The 21,975-nt window shown below is 45.8% G+C and overlaps 1 protein-coding gene across 1 annotated transcript; it reads left to right on the forward strand.

Moving 5' to 3' along the window:
* The first annotated feature begins 8,690 nt into the window (after nt 1-8,690).
* On the forward strand, nt 8,691-17,950 carry LOC122945149 (NADPH oxidase organizer 1-like). Its single transcript, XM_044304062.1, has 8 exons — nt 8,691-9,171; nt 9,445-9,525; nt 11,358-11,433; nt 14,514-14,691; nt 14,854-15,056; nt 15,141-15,254; nt 16,293-16,410; nt 16,565-17,950. The coding sequence occupies exons 1-8, from the start codon at nt 9,103-9,105 to the stop codon at nt 17,148-17,150; spliced, it is 1,425 nt and encodes a 474-aa protein (XP_044159997.1). The 5' UTR covers nt 8,691-9,102; the 3' UTR covers nt 17,151-17,950.
* Nucleotides 17,951-21,975: the final 4,025 nt, after the last annotated feature.

The raw sequence follows: 21,975 nt of genomic DNA on the forward strand, positions 1-21,975 counted from the left end.
GGATAGGGAATGTGTTGACCAGGTCCAGAGACATCTACCAGCGATTGTTTGCCTGCTTGAGATCCGTGCTACTGAGGAGTCGGTGTTGCGACTCGGTAGGGTGTGGGCTGCACAGATTTATCATTCTACCTTTTCTAGTTACTCCAGAGGTGTTACAGTTTGGATTCATAGGGCGATTGATTTTGTCTGCGAGGCGTCCTCTATCCGTAAACAGGGGAGGTTTGTTTTTCTCTATGGCAAACTCTCTGGGAGACTGTGTACTTTGGCGTTTGTTCATATCCCCCACCCCCTTCCACCTTTTCTTTATATGTTTTCAATTGTTTATTAACCTTTGTGGATCAGTGGCCTGAATGTCCCTCGCTAGTTACTGGAGACTTTAACTGTGTTATGAATCCAGAAATAGATAGGATCTCATTGGGGGGAGATACTTATACTCCAGCCCAAGGGTCCCTCCCACGTTTTTGTTTGGCGGCAGGATATGTGGATGTATAGGGGTGGGTTGAAAAAAGGGAAAAGAGCTTACTCTTGTATAAGTAAATCTGGAAATTCCATGTCTAGGATAAATCGATGAAATATGAGGCCAGGTCGCTATCGGACCATGTACCCCTATCCCGATCATAAAGTAAGACCTCTATTTAGACTGAACCCCCATTGGATTTTGATAATGGATACTGATACTCATGAATTGGTGAAACAGGAGATGGGATGCTTCTGGGATAGTAATGATAGCACAGCCAGAGTCCAACTGGTATGGGATGCCTTTAAAGGGATTCTGTCACCTCTTTTTACCCTACAGAGATGCGGACATGCGCGGCTAGATCGCCGCTAGCATGTCCGCAATATACTTGTCCCATATCTCTGTGTGGTTTTATTGAGTGTAAAAAATTATTTTCTAGATATGTAAATCAGCCTGGTAAGGAGCCCAGGGGGCTGCACTAACCGTTCTGGAGCCCATCCATGCCCCCCTGTGAAGGAGCCCAGCACCGCCTGTATCCATGAATCTCCTCCTTGCTCACGAAGTCAGATCGCTGTAATCTCGCGATGCGCAGTGCCGCTATAGTGTTCCTTCCCTGTGCTGGCATCAGCCTCAGGGAAGGAACTGCGCATGTGCGCGCTCGCGCATCGCGCGATCTGACTTTGTGAGCAAAGAGGAGATTCGTGGTTACAGGCGGTGCTGGGCTCCTTCATAGGGGGCATGGATGGGCTCCAGAACGGTTAGTGCAGCCCCTTGGGCTCCTTACCAGGCTGATTTACATATATATATATATATATAGTTAAAAATAAATTCCCCTAGATAAAACCACACAGAGATATGGGACAGGTATATTGCGGACATGCTAGCAGCGATCTAGCCGTGCATGTCCGCATCTCTATAGGGTAAAAAGAGGTGACAGAATCCCTTTAAAGGCCTTTATGAGGGGAATTTTTGTTAGTAATAATTAAAATCTAAAAAAGGGATATGGTAAGAAGGAGGGGGGAGTTAAAAAAAAAGTATCCATGAATCTCCTCCTTGCTCATGAGAAGCAGTGTGGGGGCAAAATACTTCAGGGATGCAGTGTGGGGGCAAAATACTTCAGGGATGCAGTGTGGGGGCAAATTAGGTGACATTATTTTTGGGGACACTATACAGGCATTATTGCCTGGAGCACAATACAGGTTGTTATTATTACTGGGGGCACTGTAGAGGACATTATAACTGCTGTAGACAGGGACCTTTGGGATAATCAAACTGGTGTAAAGTAGAACTGGCTTAGGTGCCCATAGCAACCAATCAGATTCCACCTTCCATTTTTGACAGCTTCTTTTGGAAAATGAAAGGTGGAATCTGATTGGTTGCTGTGGGCACCTAAGCCAGTTCTACTTTACACCAGTTTGATAAATGACCCCAATTATGAGAAATCTAACGTGTCTGTGTAACAAACTCTGTAGAGACGAGATGCGGCTACAAGAATTTATCATGGCGGTTTGGGTCAAACGGAGGAGAAGAGGAAAGAGAAGATCTACATGACGGGAGAAGTCACTGGAAGTAAGAGGTACCGGTATGTGGTGCTGTATTCTCCTATATGTAGAGCGGGCTAAGATTTTAATTTGTAGATGTCACCTGCAGTCCTATGTAGAAGCCCAGATAACAGTGCTAACTTTCTGTGTGCAGATAATGTAGTAAATGTTCCCTGCAGTCCTATGTAACACCCCACATAACACAATAATTCACCGTGTTATGTGGGGTGTTACATAGGACTTCAGGTAACATCTATGAAATCTGTACTCAGAGTTATGAGATGGTGGGGGTCTGACTCCTGGCACCCCCACCAATCCGCTGTTTGAGGAGACCGCGATGTCCCAGTGAGCGCCGCAGCTTCTTTGCTCCTTACCAAGCTCAGCCCTGTCCATTTGATAGCACTGCGCTTGGTATTGCAGCTCAGCCCCAATCACTCAGATTGAGCTGCACCTCGGCCACGTGAACGATGATTGTGATGTCATATGGCCTAGGAAGAGACTGTGCCGCTCACGAAGCACCGCAGCCTCTTCATACAGAAAAAATTAAAATAAAATGGAGGGAGGGGACCGTGTGGGGTAGACAGCCCCAGACGTCACATGCACTTAATCCGCCCCTGGTCCTTCTGTCTAGCGAGTCATAGGTGGCAATGAGGATGGATGCAAGGTTTACATCCTTGCCTGCTAGGATGTCCCTTTTAATATTGTCAGGGACAAAATGTGATGGGGCTATGTCGGGCGCACCGGAGAACCTACCTCGGGAGAGTGAGCGTGAAGCGGAGGGACCTGGGATAGGTGACGCTGGACAGCTGGAAGCGGGGGCCCTGGCTTTCACTGCAAGCAGTCTATTTTGTATGTTGGTGACCGAGCTGGAGATGTTGTTAATAGCGGAATGCAACTGCACCAGAGAAATTTAGGGATAGTCCAGTTCCTTAAAGATGTGTTGCTTGCATGTTGTGAAACTGCTGTTTCTGGGACTGATAGTGCGTCTTCGATGTCTGATAGGTGTGACATGATTACACTGTGGAATGAAGCCGAGTGATTATTGGTAAAAGAACCCGAAATGTTGAAGCACCGAAACGTGAAAAGAAATTGAAAAACGTGATTCTGACAGCGTAAGACAGCGAGCCGGTGGCGTAGAAAGGTGGTGAATTTGGCAAGACGCGCCAGCGAAAATGCACGGTGTATGAATAGGTAGTAAAAAACAATTATTTTTTTTCACCTAGTTCCGGATTGCCTAAACCTGAAAAGCACGGATGACGTATGGAAAATGACCGTAGCCTGAAAGACTACAAATGTGGTCTGGATGTGCCAGAGGACAGGTAATGATGAAGTCGCCTGAAAAGGAGAAAAAACAATGTCTAGAAAAGGTGCCCGGCGACCTACCTTACTGAGAGGTGATTGAACTGAACCTGAGTGACATCACAGGCTATGATTTACCTTAACAAAAGAAGGCTTGGAACGTAACCGGCTGGATATTCATTTAACAAATGTAAGCCTGGAAAACGTAACCAGCTAGACATTGACTTTAACAAACATAAGCCTGAAAACGAAACCGGCTAAACATTTAAATTTAACAAATGTAAGCCAGGAACGTGACTGCCTGGAAGTGAACCTGGATGATGGAGCAGGCGGAAGACATGTAATGAAAGGAACATAAGCCTGACAAACGTGGCTGACAAATGGACCTTGAACTCGAAGGACGTGGCCTAGGATGGCGTGGCAGGCGGAAAAAAAACAGTTTTGGGTTTTTATGTATATATAGATTTTTATTTTTATAAAAAACATGCGTGGGACCGAGCCTGTGGAGGGCGATCGGCGTGAAAGTGAGCGTCTGCTGGAAGAGTGTAGTGCTGGTGGGAGGGAGGGGAGGGAGGGTAGGGAGGGCGCCGGGCGAGACCGTGAGTCTGAATGGTAGTGGTGGTGAGGAAGTAAATTGGTTGGGGTTGAAGCTTGTCCGGGAAGGGTAGGCATGCCCGCAACTGTTGCCCCAGGTAGCGGGGTGGGTGCGCTACCCCTGCCCCTTCAGTAACATGGAACAATGTGAAGGAGTGCCTGCGCGTAAAACTCGCAATGGCCTGGGAACCGGCCGCCTGGGAACTGTGCTGGCGTCCTGAAGGGGGCGGACTCGAGATTTGGCCCAAACAGCGGAGAAGATGCCTGTGGCGTGTGTAGCGGCATATGCTGGCTACAGGCCGGATCATATTGCAGTGAGGTAGGGATACTTACCCAAGCGGCTCCTTGGGGCTCGTAGCAGCGTGCAGATTCAGTTCAGGAACGCCCCTCAGCACCGGAAATGCACGTATACAGGTGACTGGTAGGCGGGGAATATCAAGACCTTCCGCCCCTCCAGCAATTGCAGGCTGAGTACTCAGCCTTCCCTATTTGTCCACATTGAACCTCATTTGCCAAGTTGATGCCCAATCACTCAGAGTGTTCAAGTCAGCTTGTAGTATATGAACATCTTCCATAGACTGTACAGTTCTACACAGCTTAAGGTCATCTGTAAAAATAGATATAGTGCTATTAGTCCCGTCCTCGATATCATTAATAAATAAATAAAATAATAAAGGGCCAAGCACTGACCCTTGGGGTCACCACTTATAACCAGGGACCATTCTGAATAGGAATCAGTGACCACAACTCTCTGGACACGGTCCTTCAGCCAGTTTTCAATCCAATTACAAACTATACTTGCCAAGCCTATAGACCTTACTTTACTTATTAAGCGTCTATGAGGGACAGTATCAAAAGCCTTTGCAAAATCCAGAAACACTACATCCACAGCCGCCCCTCTGTCCAGGCTACTACTGACCTCACTACATCCACAGCCACCCCTCTGTCCAGGCTACTACTGACCTCACTACATCCACAGCCGCCCCTCTGTCCAGGCTACTACTGACCTCACTACATCCACAGCCGCCCCTCTGTCCAGGCTACTACTGACCTCACTACATCCACAGCCGCCCCTCTGTCCAGGCTACTACTGACCTCACTACATCCACAGCCGCCCCTCTGTCCAGGCTACTACTGACCTCACTACATCCACAGCTGCCCCTCTGTCCAGGCTACTACTGACCTCACTACATCCCCAGCCGCCCCTCTGTCCAGGCTACTACTTACCTCACTACATCCACAGCCGCCCCTCTGTCCAGTCTACTACTTACCTCACTACATTCACAGCCGCCCCTCTGTCCAGGCTACTACTTACTTCACTACATCCACAGCCGCCCCTCTGTCCAGTCTACTACTAACCTCACTACATCCACAGCCGCCCCTCTGTCCAGGCTACTACTGACCCCACTATATCCACAGCCGTCCCTCTGTCCAGGCTACTACTGACCTCACTACATCCACAGCCGCCCCTCTGTCCAGGCTACTACTGACCTCACTACATCCACAGCCGCCCTTCTGTCCAGGCTACTACTGACCTCACTACATCCACAGCCGCCCCTCTGTCCAGGCTACTACTGACCTCACTACATCCACAGCTGCCCCTCTGTCCAGGCTACTACTGACCTCACTACATCCACAGCCACCCCTCTGTCCAGGCTACTACTGACCTCACTAAATCCACAGCCGCCCCTCTGTCCAGTCTACTACTGACCTCACTACATCCACAGCCACCCCTCTGTCCAGGCTACTACTGACCTCACTAAATCCACAGCCGCCCCTCTGTCCAGGCTACTACTGACCTCACTACATCCACAGCCACCCCTCTGTCCAGGCTACTACTGACCGCACTACATCCACAGCCACCCCTCTGTCCAGGCTTCTACTCACCTCACTACATTCACAGCCGCCCCTCTGTCCAGGCTACTACTGACCTCACTACATCCACAGCCGCCCCTCTGTCCAGGCTACTACTGACCTCACTACATTCACAGCCGCCCCTCTGTCCAGGCTTCTACTCACCTCACTACATTCACAGCCGCCCCCCTGTCCAGGCTTCTACTGACCGCACTACATCCACAGCCGACCCTCTGTCCAGGCTTCTACTCACCTCACTACATTCACAGCCGCCCCCCTGTCCAGGCTTCTACTGACCGCACTACATCCACAGCCACCCCTCTGTCCAGGCTTCTACTCACCTTCTCATAAAAACAAATCAGGTTAGTCTGACAACTTCTGTCCTTGGTAAACCCATGGTTATCACTTATAATATTATAGTCACATACTCCTGTATATAGTCCCTTAAGAGTCCTTCAAACATTTTTCCCACAACAGAAGTTAAACTAACTGGTGTATAATTACCTGTGCAGGACCTTGATACTTTTTTGAATATGGGCACCACATTTGCCTTGCGCCAATCACTTGGCACTGTACCAGTACCTAGAGAATCCTTAAAAATTATAAACAGGGGCACAGCAATGACTGAACAGAGCTCTTTAAGCACTCTTGGGTGTAATCCATCTGGACCCAGAGCCTTGTTCACATTTACCCTATTTACCTTCTCTTGGACCATATCTACAGTTAGCCAATTGAGTATATCACTGGATGTACTAACAGCCCCGGCGCCACAGATATCAGCTCCTTTCTCTTCTTTTGTATATAAAGAGCCAAAAAACCTATTTAGGAACTCTGCCTTTTCCTTATCTTCAGTGACTATCCCCCTTTACCATTATTTAGGGGACCTACCTGCTCAGACCTAGTTTTTTTTTAGCATTTATATATTTAAAAAACTTTTTGGGGTTTGTTTTGCTTTCTTTTGCCACCTGCTGTTAGTTTTGTATCTTTGCTAATTTTATCTCCTTTTTGCAGATTTTATTAAGCCCTTTGTAATCTTCAAACACTACAGCTGACCCCTCAGATTTGTATTCTTTAAATGCTCTCTTTTTGTCTTTAATTGCTCTTTTTACAGTAGCTGTAAGCCATGGGGGGGGGGGTTAATTTTAGCGGTTTATACTTGTTACCTAAAGGGATACATTTTTTGAACAATTACTCAATCCGGATTTGAAGCTCTCCCATTTATCCTCAGTATTATTATGTGACAGTAGCTGCTCCCAGTCTATGCCCTGAAATGCTGCCCTCAACCCAGGGAAATTAGCCTTTTTGAAATTCTGTGTCTTTGCTCTGCCTGACAGAGTTTGCTTCTTATAGTTTAGGGGGAATATAATTATATTGTGGTCACTGTTACCTAGTGTTTCTCGAACAGTAACATTACCAACAAGCTCTGCAACATTAGAAATTACCAGATCCAACAGAGCATCGCCCCTAGTGGGAGCTTCTACAAACTGGCCCATAAAGTGGTCCTGCTGGGACCCCCATGATCTTAAGACCCTTGTGTACGTAGATTGGTGGTAATCTAATTGAATGTCTCAGGACCCCTTTTTTCATGATCAGTGGGTGTTCCAGCAGTCAGACCCCAGCAATCGGATATTCATAACCGATCCTGTAGATAGACGAGAGGTCATTATGGTAGGACAATCCTTTTTAATTATAATGTAGATTATGTGCAATCTGAGGAGGTTACGATTTGGTAAATTTCATGCAAGACATTCATGTTTAAAGGGGTTAAAGGGTTTGTCTCACTTCAGTAATTGGCATTTATCATGCAGTTAATACAAGGCACTTACTAATGTATTGTGCTTGTCCATATTGCCTCCTTTCCATCACATTATACACAGCACAAATCCATGGTTATTACCACCGTGTAATCCAGCAGCGGTGGCCGTGCTTACACACTATAGGGCAAGGCTGGAAGTGCTCATAGGCCAACACCTTTACCTATAGTGTGCAAGCACGGCCACCGCTGCTGGATTACAGAGTGGTCAAAACCACGGATACGTGCTGTGTATAATGTGATGGAAAGGAGGCAACATGGACATTAACAATACATCAGTAAGTGCCTGGTATTAGCTTTCACTACATGATAAATGCCAATTGCTGAAGTGAGAGAACCCCTTTAACCCCTTTATGTGTGCTATACTTAATAGGGTTAGACATAAACGTCTTGGTGTGTGCATTGCGTGTTTCCTATGTGTGATTGGTATGTGCTATATATGTTCTATGTATCAGTGGTGTATGTGCAGCATGTGGGCCCCCAGAATCAGTTATTTATTTATTTTACGCACTTATATAGCGCGGCTAGATTCCGCAGCGCTTTACAGACATTAGCATCCAACTGTCCCCAATGGGGCTCACAATCTAAGGTCCCTATCAGATGTCTTTGGAGTGTGGGAGGAAACCGGAGTACCCGGAGGAAACCCACGCAAACACGGGGAGAACATACAAACTCCATGCAGATGTTGTCCTTGGTCGGATTAGAACCTAGGACCCCAGCGCTGCACCATGCTGCCTGTTGCACTGGTTCCACTGGTGGGCCCTAAGTACCCCAGTCCGACACTGGCTACGCGATTAAGATTGGTGACGCCCCCTTCATCAGTAGTGGCTAATGCAAATTGCACGCCCATAAGGCCAACCCTCCACAGGTATTAATCACTACCAGCTCCTGAAGGTGGCGCTATTGTGCCATTCCCAATAATGTAATCATCCTGTATACAGTGGCATAAAAATTATTACATTATTTAGCTTCTGTATATGGAGTGGTGTCCCAGATGATTAGGCGGAGCCCACGGGAATAGGTTTTGAGGCCCACAAAATCCAAATGACACCTCTCGTATAAGTAATTAGCTGATCGCACAGAAGGAAGTGGCTGTCAGAGTGCAGCTGTTCCCTCTGGTTGTAGGGTAAGGAACAGCCGTCCTATGACAGCCGCTCCACACTCTCCCTCCTCCACCATTCCCTTTACAGGGCAGCACAGAAGACCCCTAGACACCAACTTTTACATCCTAGGGCGGCGAGATTTAGGGGAGGTATGGCTCTTTAAGGGAGAAGGGTGTTGTACTCCTGCTATGACACAGGTGTAGTAAATTTTTTACCATGTGTTTGATATTGGTGAAGTATTTACATTGGCGATTTGATTAATGACCTCTTTTATGCAGGCTACCTCTAACCTAATGGTGGGAGGGGAGTTAAGGAGAAAAGACAAAAGGGACTGTGCAATTTGGGTCTGTTTTATGCAAAGCCCGGTCCCCCTCCTCCCTCCTCTGCTCTATATGAATTCCAGGGTTGCAGAGGCAAGAAGCTCAGTGTCTGTGACGGTAGATGGGAAGTATGAGTCGATACCCAGTAGACTCCAAGGCTGTAGGACTGGTGCAGCATGACAAGCAGAAGGTAAGCTTTCACTGTCGCTTCTTCCGTCTCCCTACAAGTTCCCCTTCCCTCTGAGGGCTTACCCTCCATGGCTTTAATAGCAGCACCCAATAATAAGGGTGCCCCACTGATCATCTGCAATCTGTGGAGGAACCTGGCAGCAGGGGTTCAATTTCCCTGCAGTCCCTCCACAGGATAAGCAGGGTATTACACAGATCGGGTCCTCCATAGCAGAGATGGTAATCTTGGGTAAAATGTCACATTGATGTTTATCACTTATGTCATTTCTTGCAGCTCTACATGTTCTCCGTTCTCTGGTCGGACTGTAATAATATCCTGATATACAGGACGTACGACAGCTTCAAGGATCTCTCAGTAAGTCTCTGGGGTTTTAATTATTTTATTCACAATTTAAGGTATGGAGCAGTGTACAGCAATGTAAGCGAGTGGTCAGAGGAACAGTGCAAGTGAATGGCATAATATCAGCAAGAAACCCCCTAATAACAACCATGATGTCCCCCATCTTAACAGCTGAGACCCTATTATTAAAGCCCCAGAGCCCCCATAATAACAGCCCCAGAGCCCCCATAATAACAGGCCAGAGCCCCCATAATAACAGCCCCAGAGCCCCCATAATAACAGCCCCAGAGCCCCCATAATAACAGCCCCAGAGCACCCATAATAACAGCCCCAGAGCACCCATAATAACAGCCCCAGAGCCCCCACAATAACAGCCCCAGAGCCCTCATAATAACAGCCACAGAGCCCCCATAATAACAGCCCCAGAGCCCCCACAATAACAGCCCCAGAACTCCCACAATAACAGCCCCAGAGCCCCCACAATAACAGCCCCAGAGCTCTCATAATAACAGCCCCAGAGCTCCCACAATAACAGCCCCAGAGCTCCCACAATAACAGCCCCAGAGCTCTCATAATAACAGCCCCAGAGCACCCATAATAACAGCCCCAGAGCACCCATAACAGCCCCAGAGCACCCACAATAACAGCCCCAGAGCTCCCATAATAACAACCCCAGAGCCCCCACAATAACAGCCCCAGAGCTCTCATAATAACAGCCCCAGAGCCCCCATAATAACAGCCCCAGAGCACCCACAATAACAGCCCCAGAGCACCCACAATAACAGCCCCATAGCTCTCATAATAACAGCCCCAAAGATCCCATAATAACAGCCTCAGAGCCTCCACAATAACAGCCCCAGAGCCCCCACAATAACAACCCCAGAGCCCCCACAATAACAACCCCAGAGCCCCCACAATAACAGCTCCAGAGCCCCTATAATAGCTATAAAAACAGCCCCAGAGCTTCCATTATGCCAGCCTCGGAGCTCTGATAGCCTCATTCTCCATAATAACAGCCACAGAGTCTCTATGATAGCTATAGAACCCCCACAATAGATGCCCTAGAGCCGCAATAATAAGAGCCCCAAAGCCACTATAATAGCCACAGAGTTCCCACAAAACCGACACACTACTTTTATAATACCAGGAACAAATGCCCCATCATAAGCGCTTCAAATCCTCCATTATACTGGTCCTCATAATTACCACTAAAGTACCTTAATAATAAGAACCACAGGTCCCCCATAATACTAGCCACAGAATCCCCATAATAACATTGACGGTGGTCCTGTAATAGCAGTTTTTTACATAATAACAGCCACAGTGCCCCCATAATGGCCCTCCAGAGTCTGTATAATAACACACAGTGCCCCCATAATGGCCCTCCAGAGTCTGTATAATAACACACAGTGCCCACATAATGGCCCTCCAGAGTCTGTATAATAGCAGCCACAGTGTCCCCATAATGGCTTTCCAGAGTCTGTATAATAACACACAGTGCCCCCATAATGGCTTTCCAGAGTCTGTATAATAACACACAGTGCCCCCATAATGGCCTTCCAGAGTCCTTATAATAACAGCCACAGTGCCCCCATAAAAGCAACCCCAGAAACGCCATGGGAAAGCGTCCACGTGTGATGCGGATTAGCAGGTGAATCATACTGCGCACAGCATTAATCTGTAGACCTGGAGATCAATCACTGGGTCTTAGTATATCAGTCCTTTGTCCTTCCTGTTACTACACATCATTGTGCCCGACCAAATGTGATCTTATCTCAGACGTTGTCTATTGTAGCCTGCAGTAATTATAGTAAGTATAACCCTCATTCTCCACTTTGATCACCTAGAAATTGCTTACAAAGAAGTTTCCATTGGAGGCGGGCGTAGTCAATAAAGCGGAGAGAACCCTTCCCATACTGAAGGGTAAGTGGCATTTACTAGACTCAGATGATATCAGGGACAAGAGGGGTGATTTGTAAAACTGCCCCCCACCGATCACAGGCACAGTATAGTCAGTCTATCATTTGCTGAGGAATTGAAACATGGCTGCTTTCTTCTGAAAAACAAAAAACAAAAACAAAAAACGCCACATCTGCCCACAAGTTGTGTGTGGCATTGCTGTTCAACTCCATTGAAGCCAGTGGAACTGATCTGCAGCCATGTTTCTCTAATTGTGTCCCAATGCAAAATTTGAAAACGGGTCCCGTCCCACACCATGTGCCATTTATACTACTGGCATACAAGGCCATGCACCTGCATGCATGTGGTATGCCCTCCATTTTGATAGGTGTCTTGGCATACAAGGCCCTCAAGTACCAAGAGCTGCGTGCAACTGCAACCACAGAATCCCCTATAGGTAAGGTCTCCCCCATCCCCTCCCTGTACTTAGGTGATCTTTGCACGTTTGTCTGATGAACGTCCAATGCCCAAGTCATTTATTAGTACTATAGACGGTATTAGAAAGCAAGCATGTAATGGATGGGTGACCATATAATACATTATGTCAGGTCCTCCAGCAGGTACTGGTTCTCCTCAAAGGGGTTGTCTCACCTTGAACATTGGTACCATATCGCTGGAATATGCCACTTATGTCAGATAGGTGTAAGTTCTACCTCTGGAGCTCCCAACGTTCGGGAGTGTGCACTACGCATGCGCGATCGCCCTCCATTCATTTCTATGGAAATGCCGTAAATAGCCAAGCCACCTCTTGATATTTTTGGCACTTCCATAGAAATGAATGGAGGTTGGACGTATATCCACAGTCCTGCATCCTATCTGACATTGGTGGCATATCCTAGCACGGAAGAGAATGCAGAAGTAGCAGTTTCAATTAGGCCCTGGTGCCTGTGGGGGCCCAAAGGCCCCTCTGCCACTTAAGAAGACACTAGTATTATATATGGCACATGGTAGCTGGAGGCCCTGTTGCATAGGGGCCTAGGATCCTCCATTGATGCCGGTGCACAGGGTCCGGTTTCCGTACGATTTGGCCGGTAAGCAGTCCCCTTTAAGAAATGTGTTGCTCTACCTACAGGATTAATTGGCCGGTGGCACCATGGGGTGTTTTTCTTTCTTCTGATTCTACATTGGACTCATGGGAGCGTGAACCTTTGTCTGTGCCCATGTAAATATTGGACTTTCACAATTTATGAATTTTACAAGGAACAGGAAATGTCCAGTTTTTAATAGTGACTGTTTAATGTGGGGAATTTACTGAGATCCAAAGTGATAATGAAATGCAATACAACCATGGATCCTGGATTTTACAGGCCAATTATTTCAGTTTATGAACCAAGTTCTCTCCATTCATTCCACAACTAATAAGTAACCTAAAAACCAACGGTTGGGGAATATGATGTGGGTGCCACGATGGGACATACTTTAGGTAGGTGTCACATCCACATAAGGACAGTACCCAAGGTTTCCCATAAGAACATTGCCCAGAGCATCACACTGCCTCCAACGGCATGTCTTCTTCCCATAGTGCACCTGGTGTAATCTCTTCCCACATTCACCCAGCTATCCAAGTGATTTATTAGACCATGCCGCCTTCTTCCCTTACTCCATGGTCCCGTTCTGATGCTCACAGGCCACTGTACACACTTTCCCAAGTGGTGGACAAGGGTCATCATGAGCAGTTGCAGCGTCGTCGGGTGCACTACTTGGGGTTTCTTAAAGTACATATTTGTTGTGACGCTAGTTGCAGTGAAGCAACAAGGGCACAGGGCCCCTTTTAGTGATGTAGTAGTTGAAGGTACCCAGGTGTAGGAATGCCAGAGTGGTGTAGAGTGGCCTAAATGTCCCTTAATGGTGTTGCACATGTCACGGTGCTCCTACCTGGATATGCTGGAACCCCAGGCGTGACCTTCCGAAGCGCAGAAAAATGGGGTAGTAGTAGTATGGGATGAAGAATAAATTTAGACCTTGTGATGAAGTTGACAACAGCTTTACTTGAATAAACTTTTCTCCAAACGATTTACAGGCTTTATCTTTGTCCCAGCAGGCTTTGGCATTAACTGTGGCAGGCAAACTCCTCTCTGCTACGTCTGTTGCTCTCTGGCTCTGCTGTGCTAACAGGCTAGCTATGGAACTCAGCTTCTTCTTTATGCCATACATCACTTTCTGAGGTCTGGTCTGTCTCCAGCTTTATCCAGGGAAAACTTTCTCCTCCTGGCTTCTGAGGCTCTTTGCTTTGGCCTCCATATCTAGCTGAGCTGAAGGTGCTCAAGCTGGTCCAGACAAGGCTCGTCCAACAGGCCTTCCCCTAGCAGGGGGTACTCTAGACCAGTGTTTCCCAACCAGCGTGCCTCCAGCTGTTGCAAAACTACAGCCTTTGGCTGTGCGGGCATGCTGGGAGGTGTAGTTTTGCAACAGCTGGAGACACACTGGTTGGGAAACACTGCTCTAGACTCAACTCTAACTAGGACTCCTCCCTCCCTGCAGCAAGTGGGGAAGCACCTACCACACCACAGAGGTGGGTTAGAATGGAAAGGAAGGTTCCACTCTAGGTACCTGTAGCTCTGCCATTTATGCTGCCACCTGCTGGTGAACCAGGCATATTACACGTGAACATGGAAATAGATATGCACATTATGCAAGACCTGGAAATTACACAGTCATGGACACAGCACCATACACAGCAATCTGCTATACCCTGACATCCTTCGATCATTACCAGCAATGATTTTTTTCAACAATTTGCTATATAATAGTTATTTTGGGGGATCCGACCAGATGGGCTATCCTTTATCTCCTCCCCCCACATTCATCAATGAGCCTTGTGCTCCCATAACATTGTTGTCCTTACTTGGACCACTTTTGATAGGTACTAACCCCTATATACCAAGAACACTCCCAAAAAATCTGTCATTTTGGAGAGGTCCTGCCCCAGTCATCTAGTTATCTCATTTTGGCCCTTGTCATAGTTTCTCAGACCCTTACTGTTGGGCATCTGCTGCCTGATGTATGGAACTGATGGTTAATACATTTTCTTCTTGCTTTTACAGATGCCCCATTGTTGTTCCGCAGTAAATTTTCTAATCGGCACTTGGAGCGACTCCATCTATTAGAAATTTATTGCAAGGAACTTCTTCAAGCTGATGCCAAGATCTCCCAGTGTGAAGAGGTTGTCCAGTTTTTCTCTCCTAACAAGCAGGACCTTACTCCGTCCTTCCCTGAAAACAGGTCTGTATAGAAGCGGGTCAGATCAAGAAGATCTTAGAGATCATGTATGGGCCTATATATCACCAACACCATCAGTCATGGAGATATAGGCTCATCCTCAAATGCTCTTCCCTTTGCATGAGAAGTAACTGAAGCCATACCATGACTATCTCTTTTTTGCAGTATTGTGATAATGCCATCAGACAATGAGCAAAAGCAAAAAAAGGCACCTTCTGCACCCAGTTCACCACAGCCCCCCACCACACAGCCCATCATATCTGAAATCTACATCTGCATCGATGCCTTTGAGACCAAAGACACGAAGAACAGGTCATTCAAGGTCCAAAAGAATCAATGCATTGATGTCCTATTCAAAGATCCTACTGGTAGGTTCTACGCTTTACTAATGATAAGAAATTGAGCCAAAACACAGGAAATCTAAAATTGAGGCATCTGTTGCTTTCTTCCAGGCTGGTGGTTGGTGGAGAATAAGGAGAAATGCTTGGCCTGGTTTCCGGCTCCTTACCTAAGAAAGTCAGAGTCCGTAATTGATAATAATCCAAAGAAGAAATCACTTAATAAAGGTTGGAAAAGACACAGAAGAACCTCATTGTCCTGTCTTTATGTCTAGAGTTGGGGCAGTGAAATGATGCTACAATTACCTGATGACCAGTGAATTGGCATAGCATAAAGAAAGTTCCTGGTGAATTAGAGAATGGATGCATCAAAATATAAATCCACTTAAGCCACCTTCTGTAAAATCATAGATGTGAGAAGATGAGTCCGGTGTAGCTAGTAAATGGGGCAGTCAGGGGCCTGGACGGTGTTACCTAAGGTGATACAGAACTGCATGAAAGAATAGTAATATACAGAACCCTTGTAATTAACCATACAGCAGCCAGATACACAGGGCCACATAGCATCAAGGTAAAGAGTACTAGACACGATCCTGCTCATGAACAGTGAAAGTTATTGTCTACATTCCTGGTGGTCAAAAATAGTGGGTGTTTTGTGCATCCCTGGTGGTCTAGGACAATTTTGAAATTAATGCAAGTAGGCCTAAAGGTCTAGAACAGTAAATGGGGTTATTGTCTGCATCCTTGGTGGTCTAGGTTAATTAAAGAAGTAATGTCTGCCCCCCATGAGGTCTAGGGCAGTGAAGTGGTTCCTGCCAGAATTTCTGTTTTTCTAAAAGCAGTGAAGGGTTTATTATTTGTATTACTGGTGGTCCATAGCAGTGACAGTTTTACTGTCTGCATTCCTGGTGGTCTAATGCACTGAAGTGGTTAAGATCTGCATTTATTGTCGTCCAGGGCAGTGAAGCAGTTAGTGTCAGCATCCTTGGTGGTCTAGGGCAATAAAGGGGTTATTGTTGGTTTTCCTGGTGGTCTGAAGCAGTGAAGTGGTTACCTGTACCCCCTTGTCGTCTAGGTCAGTGAAGAGGTTATTATTTGTATTCCTGGTGGTCTAGAGCAGTGAAGCGGTTAGTGTCAACAACCTTGATGGGCAATGAAGGTATTTTTGCCCGTATCCGTGGTGGTCTAGAGCAGTGAAGCAAGCTAGTGTCTTCAATTCTGGTGGTCTAAATGCCTCATACAACTTCTAACATTCCCTTCCTCCAGGAATGTATTATTATGCACAGAGGGGCTACGAGGCTCAGCAAACAGATGAAATCTCTCTTACAGTTGGTGTTGTGGTAGAAGTGATAGAGAAATCCGAAACAGGGTGGTGGCTTATCTGGTAAGATTTTTATTTTTTATCTTTCTGCCAATACTGATTCATTTAAAGGGGGAGTATATCCCCTTTCCTGTGGACATGGAATTAGTTAATAACTTGGCACAACCCTATTAAGTTCATAATAATCTTCTGTCCTCTTGATTTCTTCCTCTTCTAGTTATAATGGAAGATTTGGGTATGTCCCTTCCATGTTCCTCAAGCCATATAACAACCCACACCACAAACTGCAGGTCAACCAAAACTACACATTGTCTGGCTCCACTCCAGATCTATCCAAGGTCTCAAGCAATCAAGATACCAGCCCTAGCCCCCAACATAGGATTAATGAGGTCAGGGGCAATAAGGGCAAACTAGAGAGAATGAAATCAGTATCACTGAATGATCTCGAAGACGTATCAGAGACATCTGACGAGACATTTGTCAAGTCAAGCAGACAAAGAAGTGCGTATGTAGATGGGGCGATACAAGACGCAGAAGAACTCGCATCTTCTTCCGTGACTAGAAAGCCAAGGTCAGTCCAGATGAAAGTCTGCCTCCATAACTGGAAGGATAATATGGAGAGGGGTGACCATGTGGAAGGAATAGAAAGGACTCATTCTGGATTTGAGGAACATCTGTCACCAAAGATATCAGTTTCTTCAGACCATGCTGACACCACACCCCCACCAGTGCCACAAAGGCCTACGATGCAGGAGATCCAGTCTAGATGCACCACCATAACCAAGAAAGCAGCTCTACAATAAAGTCTCTGGACCTACGCAAATGACTACACCAAACCAGAACTATGAGTTGGGGGGGGGGGGCTCTTTTACATTTTCTGAATGCCACTTCATCTTCACCATGTACACACCTGACACACAAGTTGCATTTTTGAGTCTGCAAGAGATCCATCATTATACTTTCTAGAGGTCTTCCTACAAATACCCTAACCATAAATAGTATGAACATTTATGTAGTGACATTACAACACCCAGCATGCCTAGGCAACCTGAGGCTGTCAGGCCTTGCTGGGAGTCGTAGTTTAATAATAGCCGAAGAACCACTGGTTGTGCTCCTATGTATTAGAATTCTGACTCTTACCACATAACCTGCCAGGTACGTCACCTTGCAAGGAACCTTCACTATTTAATAAAATTTACTTAAAATCATATTGCTGCCCCCAAAATTCATGGATACAGATTTGAAGCAAATAATGCCAACACAAACTCAAAGCAAAACTGACTTAGAATTACACATGTGATAAATTCCCCACATAGCACCCGAAATAAGCCTCTGAGGTAAATGATGACATTTCTTTCTGCCTCTAACCACCACTAGGGGGAGCTCACCGTACAGAAATGTAGGATCAAGTGAAGATTATGTCTCCCCGGGCAGTAAACTTCACTTTACACAAAGCACTGTAAATGTCACCTGCTAATATTTTTACTGACCCAGTTAATTAATAATTGATTTTTTTTACTAAACCAACTAACTATTGATTTATGTACATTACATTTTTGCTTGTTTTGTATTTTAAGACATTTAGTTAAATAAATGCATTTTTGCCAAATTGATATCTCCACATGAATTCTGCAAGATCGAATGGAAGCAAATCACGAAGAATGACCCTTTTTTTAAATCTTGATACGAGCCTTACATTTATTCTAGAAAGACTCTATGGGGGAGATTTAGTAAAACCGGTGCAAAGGAAAACTGGCTTAGTTCCCCATAGCAACCAATCAGATTTCACCGTTCATTTTCCAAAGGAGCTGTGAAAAATGAAAGGTGAATTCTGATTGGTAGCTATGCTCTAAAAGGTAAAACTGTCTTTGGAGCCCATAGCAACCAATCACAGCGCAGCTTTCATTTTTTTGACAGCAGAGTTCATAATGAAAGCTGTGCAGTGATTGGTTGCTATGGGAGCAAGGACAGTTATTCTTTTGGACAGTGTCATAAATCTGCCTCGTACTGTGGGAGAGATTTGGGCTGCGCTCCCCTGTCTTATTTTGTCCTACACTGGCATGAGGTGTGCCAATTACTACGAGGGGTGGGCCTCTTAAAAATAGTGTAGCACATCAGTCCGCCCATGCGCCAGAACAGTGTTCTGGCGGACATCTTGTTAAATAAGTTGAACTGATTCGGTCCCGTTGATGGCCTGTCTCCTCATTCCATGCCCTCTTTTTGGAAACGTGGCAAAGAGTGTTTTGGAAAAAAAAGCTAAGAAGTTATAAATTTTATCTCAAACTGGGATTTACAACAAAATGTTTTACACTAGAAAACAGGATTGACAAATCTCCCCCAGTTAGGGTTGCCATCTTTCCTAACAAAAAACACCGGCCAAGTTAAGCCACACCCCAAAAGGGGTGTGGTTGTGGGCGTGGTTTAACACAAGGAGTTAAGTCGCCGTCATATTGTGGCTCTTAATAATATTAATGCCACTATTAATGCTCCCCAGTAATATTAATGCCCTCATTGGTGCCGCCCAGCATTAATAATGCCCCCATTAGTGCCTCTCAGTAATATTAATGCCCCCAGTAATAGTAATGCCCCCATTAGTGCCCACCAGTAATAGTAATGCCCATATTAGTGCGGCCCAGAATTAATGCCCCAAGTAGTACCCCTAAATAAGAATAATGCCCTCATTAGTGCCCCCCCAGTAAGAGTAATGGCCCCATTAGTGCACCCCTAAAAGAATAATGCCCCCATTAGTGTACCCCAGAATTAATAGTGCCCCCCAGTAAGAATAATGCCCCCCTTAGTGCCCCCCAGGAAGAATAATGCCCCCATTAGTGACCCCCAAGTAAGAGTAATGCCCCCATTAGCACTCCCAAGTAAGAATAATGCCCCCATTAGTGCCCCCCAGGAAGAATAATATCCTCATTAATTTATTTATTTTTTATTCAATTTTTGTGTGAGGCTAGTTACCAAAAACCATCACTGCAATACCAATTATGCTATTTTTTGTGTGTTTTTTTTTTTTTAAACTTTAAAGGGGTTGTCTTACTTCAATAAGTGGCATTTATCATGTAGAGAAAGTTAATACAAGGCACTTATTAATATACTGTTATTATCCATATTGCCTCCTTTGCTGGCTGTATTTATTTTTTTATCACATTATACACTCACCTAAAGAATTATTAGGAACACCATACTAATACGGTGTTGGACCCCCTTTTGCCTTCAGAACTGCCTTAATTCTACGTGGCATTGATTCAACAAGGTGCTGATAGCATTCTTTAGAAATGTTGGCCCATATTGATAGTTGATGGAGATTTGAGAGATGCACATCCAGGGCACGAAGCTCCCGTTCCACCACATCCCAAAGATGCTCTATTGGGTTGAGATCTGGTGACTGTGGGGCCATTTTAGTACAGTGAACTCATTGTCATGTCCAAGAAACCAATTTGAAATGATTCGAGCTTTGTGGCATGGAGCATTATCCTGCTGGAAGTAGCCATCAGAGGATGGGTACATGGTGGTCATGAAGGGATGGACATGGTCAGAAACAATGCTCAGGTAGCCCATGGCATTTAAACTATGGCCAATTGGCACTAAGGGGCCTAAAGTGTGCCCAGAAAACATCCCCCACACCATTACACCACCACCACCAGCCTGCACAGTGGTAACAAGGCATGATGGATACATGTTCTCATTCTGTTTACGCCAAATTCGGACTCTACCATTTGAATGTCTCAACAGAAATCGAGACTCATCAGACCAGGCAACATTTTTCCAGCCTTCAACAGTCCAATTTTGGTGATATCGTGCAAATTGTAGCCTCTTTTTCCTATTTGTAGTGGAGATGAGTGGTACCCGGTGGGGTCTTCTGCTGTTGTAGCCCATCCGCCTCAAGGTTGTGCGTGTTGTGGCTTCACAAATGCTTTGCTGTATACCTCGGTTGTAACGAGTGGTTATTTCAGGCAACGTTGCTCTTCTATCAGCTTGAATCAGTCGCCCATTCTCCTCTGACCTCTAGCATCAACAAGGCATTTTCGCCCACAGGACGGCCGCATACTGGATGTTTTTCCCTTTTCACACCATTCTTTGTAAACCCTAGAAATGGTTGTGCGTGAAAATCCCAGTAACTGAGCAGATTGTGAAATACTCAGACCGGCCCGTCTGGCACCAACAACCACACCACGCTCAAAATTGCTTAAATCACCTTTCTTTCCCATTCTGACATTCAGTTTGGAGTTCAGGAGATTGTCTTGACCAGGACCACAACCCGACATGCATTGAAGCAACTGCCATGTGATTGGTTGACTAGATAATCGCATTAATGAGAAATACAACAGGTGTTCCTAATAATTCTTTAGGTGAGTGTACACTACTCGTTTCCATGGTTACAGACCACCCTTCAATCCATCAGTGGTGGTCGTGCTTGCACACTGTAGGAAAAAGCGTCAGTGTCACGGTAGGTGAGGGAAGGGAAGCAAACCAAACACAACAAATTTAGACAAAACAGCAGGCTAGGCCCCACAGCTAGGGAACAAGGAAAGGTCACCTCCTGACAATCCCTGAGCCTTTCCCTGACTGCTACCAACATGAACAAATCTCGATAGTAGAAGTGTTCATGCACACCAACCTAAGCCCTGCTGCAACTGACACAAACCCTCAGCTAGGGAGCAGGCGAAAAGACAACCCGTTTCTTACACAAGATGAAGGAACCAGCGTCTACATAAGGCCTAGCCAGTACAAACAACAGAAGGAGGACTTAACTGAAGACGAACTGGGAGCAGGCGATCCACCAAACCCCAGCAGAGATCTCCAGGAGAAACTATAAACCACAAGGGCTATAGTGAGAGGCAGGAATAAATAGCATCACTGACTAATGAGCAGATCCTGTGAGGGGGTGGGATCCTGCCCAAAGCCACAACAAAGAAATCTGTCAGATTGATTCACGTGCAGCAAGTCTGACAGATCTTCTCAGATCACTCACAGGGAAGGGCGTGACAGTCAGCCTCTCTGGTGGCCAGGACCATTGGAGTGAGCATAGGCTGGTGCTTTTTCCTATATTGTGCAAGCACGGCCACCAATGCTGGATTGCAGGGTGGTCTGTAACCATGGAAACGAGCAGTGTATAATGTGGTAAAAAAATGTAATCCAGAAAGCAATGGAAGCAATATGGGTATTAACAATACATTAGTAAGTGCCTTGTATTAACTTTCTCTACATGATAAATGCCAATTGCTGAAGTGAGACAACCCCTTTAACATCTATGTTTTTTTTCTAATGCAGTGTTTATTAAAGGTAAGGATTATGCATACCAATACATCATCAAATAAATAAATAAACAAACCATAAACCGAACTGTAATCAGTATGAATCAATGTAATAATAGAACATCACTGATCCAATGATTTAAGGCATAAACGCGTCCACCCCAACTATGCTGGGTGACCAAAACCCACTAATAAACACTGCAACAATTAAAGCAGACAAATAAAGGGCGGGCACAGATCCAGATTCCAGATCCAAAATAAATGCCCCCTCTGGATACTAAAAGCCAATCCCATAAAGGAATATCGAAATCTTCCTGGGACTAGAAAACAACCACCGCTAAAGGACCCTTTACACTGTCCAATGTTC

The sequence above is a fragment of the Bufo gargarizans genome, chromosome 8 (assembly GCF_014858855.1).
Source record: "Bufo gargarizans isolate SCDJY-AF-19 chromosome 8, ASM1485885v1, whole genome shotgun sequence".
Taxonomy (NCBI): Eukaryota; Metazoa; Chordata; class Amphibia; order Anura; family Bufonidae; genus Bufo; species Bufo gargarizans.